This window comes from Mastacembelus armatus, chromosome 1, assembly GCF_900324485.2.
Source record: "Mastacembelus armatus chromosome 1, fMasArm1.2, whole genome shotgun sequence".
Classification (NCBI taxonomy): Eukaryota; Metazoa; Chordata; class Actinopteri; order Synbranchiformes; family Mastacembelidae; genus Mastacembelus; species Mastacembelus armatus.
In genome coordinates, this window is record NC_046633.1 from 4,371,955 (window position 1) to 4,384,761 (window position 12,807).

At 40.4% G+C, this 12,807-nt stretch overlaps 1 protein-coding gene across 1 annotated transcript in view; it reads right to left on the reverse strand.

Moving 5' to 3' along the window:
• Positions 1-12,807, reverse strand: part of LOC113128200 (protein sidekick-1) — a 204,195-nt gene that overhangs the window by 61,791 nt on the left and 129,597 nt on the right. Inside the window, exons 9-16 of the mRNA XM_026303327.1 lie at positions 10,260-10,435; positions 7,570-7,653; positions 5,921-6,115; positions 4,797-4,913; positions 4,479-4,646; positions 3,595-3,697; positions 3,291-3,464; positions 378-514 (exon numbers count right to left, since the gene is read on the reverse strand). Coding sequence (XP_026159112.1) covers positions 378-514; positions 3,291-3,464; positions 3,595-3,697; positions 4,479-4,646; positions 4,797-4,913; positions 5,921-6,115; positions 7,570-7,653; positions 10,260-10,435 — 1,154 coding nt within the window. The remainder of the gene's footprint in view (positions 1-377; positions 515-3,290; positions 3,465-3,594; positions 3,698-4,478; positions 4,647-4,796; positions 4,914-5,920; positions 6,116-7,569; positions 7,654-10,259; positions 10,436-12,807) is intronic.

The following is a 12,807-nucleotide window of genomic DNA, read 5'->3' on the forward strand; positions in this document are numbered from 1 at the left end:
CAGCTCTACAGCCATCTCACTCCAATCTGTTTCTCCTGTCATTCTATTTCTCAGTCTCTCCCTCCACTCTTTCTTTCTCTCCTTTTCCCATTTAACAGAGAGCCAGCCTGCTGTTAAAACATCTGTGGCAGAGTGAGGGTGAGAGACAAAGAGCAAGAAAGAGAGAGAGGGTACTGGAGAGAGGGAAAATAAGAGTTTATTTATAGGGAACCTGGATGAACATTAATGCAGCAACACCATTCTCCATATGTCCGCCTCTTGTAAATGAGTGCGTATCAGTGCTTGGTAGACAGCAAATGAACAGCTGTTTGCCACTCAGGGACTATAAAAAATGCACAGGGACCTACGTGCACACATACAACCACACATATACATACTGTTCTCAGATAGCTCCAACAGATAGTATAGTAGAGGAGAATTCCCATCGAAGGGACGCAGCCAGGACAGGAGGACGGAGCGGGAGTCAGAGTCGTTGAGGTGGGCCGTCAGGGAGCGAGGGGAGTGTGGCAGTTCACTGAGCACAGAAACACAAGAAAACATCACCAATAATCCCAGTGTTACAGATATTTGTTTAGTGATTCAAACACAGCCAATCTTCACTGGAATGGCTCAGTATGTGGGGAAATAACAGATATTTGCTTGATTTTGTCATGCTATGCTAACTATGTGCTACAGACAGCAGTGACAGCAGCTTAATTTAGCACACAGAGAGAAACCAGCTAGATGCTTTCCTCTATTTCAGGTTCAGTCTTTAAGTTAGGCTAACCTTGCTTGTGGTAGCTTAATATTTACTATACAGTCGTAAAGTGATATCAAAAAGCATATTTTCTAAAATGTTGAACTATCCCATTAACATCAACATCTAGACCGAAGCGTGTGTCTGAAAATGTAATCACATTTATGCATTCGTATCTCATAAACAAGTCTGTGACAAAGTGCCAGGACATTTCATTAGACATTTGTTTCCATTGTCTTGCTTTTCTGGGAGACTTGTGTGGCAGAATAATGTTGGCTCTGACATTCAGGTTGGTTCTTGAGTCTGGTCCAGGATCAGTTCTTTTTAAATATGGCTGTTTGCATATTTTTATTATGATATTTTATTCTGTGCGAGCTCTGCACCACTGCAAACACATCTCACAGCATCTATTATAAAGAAATCCGCCAGACATTTGGTCATCCCCTGCACATACTGGTGCATCCCACCACATTTATAACAAATAAACATACATATTGATGACAGCAATAAAGAAAATAAAAACCTTGACTCATACTTCATCGTAATTCTGAAGGAGAGTGAGAAAAAAGCGGAAGTTGACCTCACTGTCTCTCTATGTTAAGGCTAAAGGTGCTAGCAGCACAGGCGCGAGAATATCCACATGGCACATAAGAGAACAAAATAAATATATTTGTACTAAAAACACAATGAAACTGTCACTTGTACCTAAACTAACTGCATCTCATTGACTCACTCTACAGACAGTTTTGCAGTCTGTATTTTGCTTTTGTATGGTTTTACATTTTAATATTTAAGTGAGTCTCAAGTCAGAGTATGAGGGAAACACACACACACACAGACACACACACACACACACATGAATGAAGCAGGAGACAAAACATTAGAGGGTAGGGATAGTAGCACACACACAAACAAGGACAACTCTGAATGAGACACAGGGGGAGTGAGGGGAAATGAGAACGATGTTTTCTTTTCAGAGCTGACATGATCGTATTAATTAATGGATGAGCTTAGAGAGTGTTAGAGCATCTACCTTCACACAACCCACACAAAGTACACATGCACAGACACACACTCATGAACACATGGATAGGTCTTGTGGGAGTTGAACCAATAACCTGCTGGTAATTAGTCTGTCTCCTCAGCCGCTAGTGACTGTTAGCCTCTCTGACCTGCTGATACTGAGCTAACAAAACTGCCAGTCACACACGTGGATTCACACACATACATACACACCCTCATTCGTACAGAATCCATAAGTTCCCAACGTTTTCTGCACAATGACAGAGACCCAGGACGTCCCTCTAAGACTGACATGTAACCTCTCACTGTATAATTCAGAAGGACGTGGACTCCTGTCCTATCTGTCTCTTACCCTGCTACTGTATTAATATATCAGAAGTGCCTTTTATAAATATATTATGTGCCTATTAATATATAAAAGCTACTACATGAGAATCTTCTCTCACAGTGGCTGTAATGAGGATGCATGGATCAGAGAGCGGGATACACTTGAAATATCTGTGTGGCATGTTTTAATCTGCATGTCAGGAATTCATGCTCACAGCAGAGACACAATGTGACACATTTGGAATGTGTGCACTAAAACCACATCAGTGCAAGCAACACACTGCATGTACAAATTTTGCACATGATGTCTAATACGGCTGGAGAAGAAAGTGTACCGCATCTAGGGTGTCTGACATCAGCTATGACCTCACACTACTACCACTGTCTGATAATAACTTCCACAGCCTAGCCACATTCTCAAACCTTACAGTTGATGAAATCCACACGTATTTGCCTTAGACAGCGTCTGACCCCTGACAGAAGATGGTTTTATTATTGGAAACATGCAATTATCTCATTAAGCAACCACTGCAATAAGCTCCCACTAATTCTTTCTTTATCTTTTTTAACGAGCCAAATTATCTGTGTGCTGCTTCTTCTAAATTGTGATGTGCATAGTTGGTTTTTCTATTTTTTTTCTGTGCATGACCCCAAAGCATCCTCCCTGTCAATCATGTCTGCAATTTAAATCACCGGAATTGCCAGCTATGTACCGACTGTCTTCCCACTTGATTGCTGCATAGAAAGTCAAAGTCATTGTTTAAATTAAACATGAAGTAGAAAAGAATATGCTTTGCTTAGTGGACAAATGCTTGTTCTGTATTTTTCCAAATGTGTATTCAAATACCATATAAATGGTGTAAAAATGTAAAATCAGGCAATTTTTGGATAAATGTAACATCACATAAAACACCACAATGTAGTTCATTAATAAAGAAACAGATACGTTTGGGAAATGCACTCCTCTGCTTTCTTGCTCAGGGTCAAATGAGAAGACTAATACTATTCACCTTTCAGTGTGTTAAATATGGAGCTATAGCGAGGGGCATGTTAAGTTTAGCTTAGCACCCAGACTAGAATCAGGAAAACAGCTATGCCAGCTCGTTGCAAAGTTATGAAAACCTGCATGTATAAGTCGTGCCAAATAAGTGTAAAAATAAAAAGATTACATGTTCAAAAAGCTTGAATGATTCTTTGAACTCACATTACTTCAAGGCGCGCAGAGCGAGAATCATTGCCAGCCTGTGACGTCACAGTGCAGGTGTAATCCCCAATGTCACCTGACCATGTCTGGCCAATAGTGAGAGAGCCCTGGCGCACAGAAACACGTGCCCCACTGATAGGTAGTACTGGCACACCCCCACGATCCCACTTGAAACTGGAACAGAGCAGTAACACTATACATTTATTGCATGTATTTATAGACATATAGAAACTAGTAAATTCCATGAAAAATAAAGATCAGCTCTTACTGCATTAAGTATGCTATATAATAAACAAGCAGGTACCTGATATTAACTCTAGGGTCATGTGTAGCATTGCAGTCCAGAATGGCAGTGGTTCCTTTGATAACACGCTGGTCTGTTGGAGGTACAGAAATGACTGTACGACCTGCAAAATGAGAGAGAAAGCCAGAGATGAAGAGAAAAACAGAGAGAAGCAGAAAGAGCAGTGCCACAGGTGAGATAAATAGGTTTAAATTACACTTGTTTACCATCCTCATCTTACAGTAACATGGCACACAGTCTTATTTAAAAATTGTGTTCATGTAAATTTAGCTGCTCCAGAATAATGAGAAATTAATTACTCTACGAAAACTAAACAGCACACAAGCATGCATCCCAAACACACTTATAATGCCATGTCTGTCTAGGCTATAATGATATTGGTGCTTTGTTCCACTTAGGTGGCCCTTTCACTTTATTTAGAGCCTGGTGAGAAAAAGGTGCACTGGTGGGAAAGAAATGTGGATGCAGTATAGAGGGCATCTTTGATGTCTCTTACTCAGGCATCATATATTTGAGCGACCAGGCATCCTGCAGATAAATATAGTTTGTATATCTCATGGTACTCAACAGAGGACGCAGGTTAATCTAACTGAGCAACATTTAATCTGAAGCTGCCAGGACATATATAAAAATCAGCCAATTGATAAGTTTCCCAGCTCTCAATCGTCCTCTGACTTGGCCAATCAGATGATTATTTCACCACTGCCCCATCCCACTACATCAATAACCAAGCAAGCTGCTGTTTACTCACCTGACCTAATACATTCGGGCAGTTACAGATGAATTAGTGTTCTGTGTCTGTTTTAATTTGTCTACTAAATGTTTATTGAACAGTTTCATACATTTTGGTTTGTGTGCATAGTGTGCATGTATATGTATCTTACTCCAGACGGTGAGCATAGCAGTGGTGTTGATGGTTCCCTCTGAGTTGGAGGCAATGCAGGTGTACTCTCCTGAATCCTGGAAACTGACTGGTTGAATATGCAAACCACCTGACTGCAACAGTGTGAATCTGGGAACCTGGACAGAGCCGCTGGCCAAAACCTGTGATCCTTTAGAGAAAGAAAAAAACAGAAGCCTCGAGGTGAAGGAAAGTAATTGAGTCATTGAACAATTTTGTAATCACAAACACATCATGCCAGTGTGCATGTTTCTCTGTGTGTGTGTTCAGTGTGTAATACGGGGAGTGTGTGGTCTGGTACCTTTTCTCCAGGTGATGGCAGGGTTTGGAGCTCCGCTCGTCTGGCAGGTAAACACGGCTGTGTTGCCATCAGTTACTGTTTGGTCAGATGGGGGGAATGTAAATGTGGGGGCCAAACCTGAAACACAGAGTGAGAGCAATGAGTCAAAAGAAGACAGAGAGAAAGCTGCTGAGAGGAGAATGGTAGAAAAAGAGAGGGACAACAATGAAATGTAATGGCAAAGAAAAGAGAAGAATTGAAAATGAATGGATGACAGTGTTAATCTAAACACCACTACTTCCTCTGTGATCAATGGAGGCTTTATTCATTACCTGCTGCTACGTGTGTGTGCATAAATGTAGAAGGTGGTGGTGTGGAGGCTGCATGAGGACTTTTAATTATAATCAACTGCTCACTACACTGAACGTAACTCTACAGAGACAAATATAACTATGAATGCAGACTTTTGCAGCTGACAGACTGCAAAACATCAAATCAAGGCCAAAGCTTTAATGGACATGGACTTTGACTTCAGTTTTAAAAGCGGAATGGCATTTTGTTTCAGGTTGAGCTGTGACTGGACTGTTCACATGCTGTCTGCAATAAATAACTCCAACAAACATCTGCATGCATGGTAGCATAGAGGATAAAGTGGAATGGTAGGAACAATACAGGGGAAAATATTATTTGTCAGTTAATCAACATAAAATATAAGTTATTAATTTATGCTGCTATTCAAGAAGAAGGTCAACAGTTCTCTAACTCTCAGCCTTAAGTATTCACTGATTTTCTGTCTTATTCAATGGAAAAACAGGATATTTTTGGATTTGAAGCTTTGGTTGGGGAAAACTGAAAACATGAACACCTTTGTGTTTAGGAAACTATAATAGAGATTTTTTTTTTTTTACTTATTTCTGAAGTTCTAGATACTACACAATGGATTTTGCAGAACAGCAGATACAAAGAAAATTACAGACAAAGGATATGAAAAATCAGAATAGAAGAGTAAATTCAAGTAAATGGGAGTGAAAGGGAAAGGCAAACGTGGCATCAAGTGGGGGAGAGAAATCAATGACGAAAGAGCACAAACAATGTGTGTGTATGTACAAGACATGTTTTATTGTGTGTGTGCCAGAGACACTCACTGGAGACAAAGAGTTGTGTGTGTGCTTGGGTCTCTCCGACAGCATTGAGAGCGAAGCATTGGAATACTCCTCCGTCTCCTGGCTGCACCCTGCGCACCGTCAGCCCGGTTGCTGTGGTGACCTTGTAGCGAGGGTTGGCCAGTTTGGAAAGAGGCACTGCATCCTTATACCACTCTATCCTGGGTTGGGGCACACCTACACATGTGCATGTGCACAAAAACCGAACGCACAGAGGGAGAAATTTTCAGTTCCCTTAATAACAAGCCAGATGACCTAACTGCTGAGCAAACTGCTCCAACTCCCACTAAAACAGCAACACACACTCTTTTCATCAATCTTTCTTCTCTGTTATCCACGCTCTCCCTATAAATATGCATGTGGGCATAATGACTGCTAATAATATATTGATTGGAGGGTGTGGGTGGTAGGGTAAGGGTGACAGAAGGGGCCAAAAACATTCTGAATAAAAGATGTGGCCAAGAGCAGCATGTCAAATATCTACAGTATCAGCACCCACCTGTCTTACAGACATGCCAGATATAACTGTCAGGGGGATCATGCAATTACTCCGTCTCAACCTTGCACACCATTGTGGGTGTTCGGGGGAGGGAGAGATAAATTCCACACTTTCGCTCAATCCATTGGCGACAAACTTTCTAAGACATGTGTGAAGTATCTTTCACCCCTTTCTTGTTTGGCACGCTGTCTTTCCTCCATCCCCCCTTCCTCTTTCCAGCTTCCACCCTTCACTCTATACCCTCGGGCCTGTGCTATTTAATTACACTGCCACTGTATCAGATAAATTCGCTCAGCGTGTGTGAGAGAGAGAGAGCGGTGCATGTTGCAGTTTTTAGTGCTGTGTCCATCTCGGCTCATATGAGTGTTTTCATGTAATCCATTTAAAAACAAGAGTCATAAACAAGTACAATTTTCAGACTTGGTCTCAGCCTGTTAATCTGGTCATGCTGCCAGAAGTAAAGCGTCACTGTTTAAGAAGCCTTCAAACTCACTCCTACACATACTGAATGACACCAAACTGAAAATGTAGGCCAGGTTTCAATGGAATTTCCGGAAATCTGCAAGAGGAAATGCTAATTAATTTTGTTTTTGCTACTCTAACGAGGATATTAGTGCATATTGGGTGCACTGAGATAAACACTTGATGGCAGTAATTCTGCAGTCAGGTGCTATTGAACCTTTTACAGAAGATGAGCATGCTGTGAGATGATGCAATTAAAACAATGCCAGTAAAACCTCAAACCAGAGATGTTTTTTCTTTTTTTCCCATTTATAAATTCAAGGAACGCTGTTGTTTCACAGAGATCTGATGCTTTCATCTCTCCAGTGGAGCAGAAGTCACATCCTTCGTACACATCATGAGCCATTTGCTCCGCACTTTGTTGCAATTCACATTTAATGATAGAGCAACCTTTCTACCACAGCCAAGCAAAGCATTTCGCCATCATTCAGACTGTTTTTCCGATTTCCAGTATGTTCACTCTTGTTTTTAGCAAGAAAATTGAAAACACATGGAAACGAATAGAACTGCACTTTTTGCCTCACCTTCCAGTCAACTAATTTTTTTATATGCATCATGAGACTACACACACACACACACACACACACACACACACACACACACACTGTACCTGTAGCAAGGCAGGCGATATCTACATTCTTGTCGAGCTCAGCAAAGATCTTCCTCTTGGGCTCAACAGTTAGAAAGGGTGGTTCTGCAGGGAAGAAGCGTAAATTATATTAAAACATATAGCACTTTCAAATTATGGATAAAATTACATTGCAAATGAACAACAAACACCCCATGCTGTGTGCAGCATGTTTGAACTATTAATAACAAAGTCTCACCATAGGTTTCAACATGTTCAATCACTGAATATCTGAAAACATCTTAAAAGAAGAAATGTGTTTATTCTTTAATAGGGATTTGGAGAATTTGGCACCTATAATGGCACAATAAAAATGGGTCCCCATCTTGGACTAGAGTATCTTCAGTGTCATTGCAAGGCAGACTTTGTTTCTATATACCCTCTGAAATGACTTCCACACAGTCACAGAAAAACACATTCTCAGAGTTTCCTAAGGGAAACAATCCTTTTTTTAAACTACTCAATTTGTCTGTGAATAACTACACCCTGTAAATATCTTCACCACTGTCGCTCTAAATGGTGACAGTTCCTCTGAGACACCACCCCCTCCCCATCCCACATGAATGTGACTTTATGCCTTTTGGTGTATTAGAGTATTGCTGTATGTTATAAAAATGTACCTACCCCTGTACAGTACATGCTCCATTTTGTTCAAAAAACATTAGTTAATATTTTGAGAGTGATATTGACACAGCGAGGTAGGCAGACTGGCTAATTCATTTTCAGTCTGGCATCTCTGGAAAAGTGGCTCCACACAGTAAAGGCACCTGTTCGCTGAAAAATGACTTTGAGTGAAATGAAATGTCGAGTGTATGCACTAAATAATGAATGTGCATACTGGTAGTCACAGACATATAATTCTTACCAAATGAGGAGAGGAGGAGGAGAGTTATTTCTGTACATTTTTTGAAGGCGCCGTACTTGCACAATAATAACATACAATAATACAGTTTTTTACTGCAGGCTGTCATTTTAATGCTGGTGTACTTTAAAGAAAAAGAAACAGTAAAATCCCTTTGCTCCAGTGTTATTTCTCTCAGTTTCTCCTCCATGCCTTGCACAGTGGATGGGTAAACTGATGTAGCAATAACAAATCTGTAGGTTTGATCTAGATATGTGTGTGTGTGTGTGTGACAGGACAGCTACAAAGTAGACTCCTATACTGGTGCTACATTTATTCTACTTGACTACACTAACTTTAATGTTCTTTACTACTTTGGGGTAACTTTAAAACCACACAGTTGCGTTTCCTATCTGTATTGTGTGCAGAGTTGGGTGTGATTTTTGACAAGAGAATGAAGGCAGCGTGCAGTGAGGAGAGAAGAGGAAAACAAGAGATGAATAACAGCCATGTGGCGTGACACTGATAGCAGAGAATTAATCCCCTTCAGTCAGGTGAGTGCAAGGACCTAGATGCTCAAATACAACAAAACACATTTTGGAGAGCTTGGGTGGCTGGGTTTAAGAGATTTGAGCTTTCAAGGATTCCCTGCTGTCTGCCTCCAAAACAGAGATGGAGAACAACAACAGATATACTGCTGTTTGCACCAGTAGTCGTCTGTACAGTATACAGCACAAACAGGCAGTGTCATACATATTCCGATTAGTGGATCGGGGCAGAAAAGAAATGAAGTTGAATAATGAATACCTTTGAGGCTTTCTCCCTATTTCACACAAACACATACACTATTCTGTTTAGGAATCCCTTTCATTGCATCAAGGTCTGTTGAGCCTATAGCAGAAAAAGAGGATCAGTACCAACGTATTCATCAGCCTCTACTCCTGATACATTTGAATGGATGCAACAGTCCTGTTGGCCTAACGAAGGAAGATAAAGAAGAGCAAGAAATAGAGAGGGGAGAAAGACAGAGAGAAGAGGGTGCAATTGGTTGTAGCCAGTGAGAGGGCAGAGAAAGAGAATGAGTGGGGTATAAATATTCAGGCAGGTCTTTTCTAACTAGTGAGTATTCTGTAGGCATGGGTAGTTTGCTCTCTCTGTGTTTGGTGCTCCCTAGCTCCAACAATCACAGCAGATCAAAAAGACGCTGACAAACTGGGGGGAGAAAAGTTTCGCTTCATCAATCACAAACTCCCTGCCTGCGTGAATGTTGTTTTCCATTTACGCACACATAGTGAGGACAGGAGTGGATTGTGACAAGAGTGCTCTAGTTTGAGTGTTTTCATTGTTCTCTCGTTGATTCGTGACTCCAGAGAGCAAAACTAATTTAACTGCAGGGCAAACAGGCATGTGTGTCTATAGTGTCATTTTGTGATTGTATATAAGCGTGGAATACACACATGCATGTGCTTGTGAGTGTGTGACTATGAATGTAACAGCCGTTACGACTGCACCAGGCAGTCTGTTGGTGAGCGTGGACAATAGATTCAGCTAGTAGTCCTGTAGCTGACAGTCAGTGCCTGGGGTGTTTACAGTCATGCTTCCAGGAGAAGAGTAAGAATAAATGGAGGAATAAACAGAATGAAACAGCCTGGAGCAAAAGAAATGTGCAAGAAAAGACTAAAGCAAGGTTAAAACAGGAATTAATGACACATGTTCAGGCCATAAGTCTTGATGGCTCAGGCCTATCCAGAAAAATCATGGATAATCCTTTTAGGCTGTGTATGTGTGTATTTGTGTGTGTCCGTAAGTGAGTGACTGCCTTTTTTCTTACCCATTACAGTGAGGTGTGCCCTTGCCTCCACAGGTTTGACAGTGCTGTTGCTAAGAAACGCCTCACAAACATATAACCCAGTGTCAGATGAGGTTGGGGCAGGAATAATGAGCCGACGCCCACTGGCCAGCTGACGCCCATCCCGTTTCCATGACACCACAAGGCTTTCGACAGGTCTGAGAGGAGAGGAGAGAAAGCATGAGTGGGGAGAGTCGGAGAAAAAGCTAACAAGTGACAGAAGGCAATTACAACATATTAAATCCATCAGTTTATGTGTCAATGAGGCAGGAAATGAATGATGACACTCTGTATATCATAGCAGTCAGCTCTACTCGGCATGAAGGGGCTCAGTCAGCTACTGTGGATGTTACAGGATGAGGGTTTCATGTAAAATAACATCTATTTTTAGACAGACAGCATCAATACACAATGCTTGTGTGTGTGTGCATTGGTTTCAGACAGTATTAATACAGCATGGCATGTATTCATGAAGGTGCACTGTAATTTTTGGGGGAATTTATATGCAACAGGTCAATTCTTGTAAGAAATCTGCAACTGAATTACCTGCAGCTGGAACTACCTGTTGTTCACTTATGATGATAAGACAGAAAGTTACCAAAATACATTAAACAACAACAAATATGATTTAGGTGATTTATTTATACTATTACAAAACAGTTAGGTTTATATTACAGGGATCTGTAAAACCATTGGCGTAGGAGTCATTTAACAGTCTACCGCAGAAACTAAAGTGATGTGCAGAAATAAAACAATGCATACAAAAGGCTTCTTGTGAAATGTAAGCTACTGTCACACTGAAGAAAATACATTCGCTTTGAGAGCATTTGTGTTTTGATGTATTCCTAGTGAATTCCTTTTATTTCTAAGAAACTCTTTGGTTTTTATCATCATCATAACACTTGCTTTGATGGAGTTAGGGTGCAATTATAAAGGATTCCCATGTTCAGAGGCATGGGGGAGACAAGCTGGTAATTCAGCCACATTAAGATGGATGGGATGATACTTAGATAAGTAAAAAGCAAACTGCTCTATGCTGTATTTGGATAAAAATTAGGCCAATTTAAAAAAAATAATAAATATAGGCAACTATTTACATAAAGATCACGTAGATAACTTAAGTGTAGAAGTCCACTTAGCCTCCTCTCTCAACCATACAAACATAATGTCAGCCGCAAAAAGGGTTTTTCTTTGATTTGGATACAGTTGAGAATTTGCTGTATTTCCTCTCAGACCTCAAGGTAAAGACAATGTTGGATGAAAAACTAATTAAACTTACTGCCATGCTGATATGTCAGAATTTTAATAAACCTACTCAGTGGATCCTGTCCAAAACAGCAACAACACAAAAAGAAATGACTGATTTTACAATCCTAAAAGCACTGCTTGTTTTCAGTCAAATTCCTAATTATTTAGCACTCTACCAGGTCTGCACTGGTACAAATGACTGATTATTGGTTGATGGACTTGGAAATATGCTTTTACTCTTCAACACTGCGTTTGATGCCAATGATTACACTCATTCTGTCAAACTTCAGTCATACAGATTCACTTTTTCAGATGTTCCCTGGGTACAGCGTTCTCATTTTGTAGTCAGCATCTTTCACTGGCTGCTTGTCTCACATCAGAAACATTTCATGTGGAGTGGATTGTTTTCAGAGTGCGAAAACGCAGGAGACCAGGTAGATTTGTCTACCAATCAAACATGTTACAATGAACAAATTACTTGGTGTTAAATGAAAAAAAGAGTCTAGTCTGACCACATTTCTCATTATTTGTATGATGGAAATGCATCATGCTGTTGTTGAGAAATTTCTTACACACTGGTACGTTTCAATTCTCTTTCATGAGAAATGTGGTTTAGCCACTTGTTTTTTCATACCTCGAGTGCTACCCAGTGATCAAGTGCTGGTCAAGTGGTGCTGTGAAGCATTTAAAGGGACTTCATCTCTCACAGAACAAAGTAGCCTCACCAACCCAGACCAAATAACACAATCCAACAAAAATCGTGTGCAAATAGTCTGCACAGAAACCCAATAAAGCCTGAAGAGCAAGAAGAGCACAGGATGTCACCTGTTGAGTTCAGACAGCTAAGACTTGTGTTCATTCTTGATGGCTGCTGTACTTTCATCTGTTCAAAGCAGCTTCAGAGTCACTTTTTTCAACAGCCAATGTTCACACAATTAAACTGAGCTGGGATGTTTTGAAGTAAGAAACAACTCAACACAATACAGATAATGTATATTTTCTATATACATTTTTTTAAATTGAGGTTTGTTAGTGAATTCGTTTTTCTAACACCTTAAAGGAGATAACACCATGGGCTCCTCAGTTTTAACCATTTTTAAAGATGTCTTTAAATTAAAACTAAACATCTCCAGCTGAACATAGGGGTAGCCTCCTCTTGTCACATGACCTCAATACTGTGTGTTTATTGCTGGATGGATCTGTTTTGGTTAACCATGAGCTCGCATGGGCTTTTCAATGGGCAACCTTAGAATAATGTTAGAAGATGTTCACAATATTCATG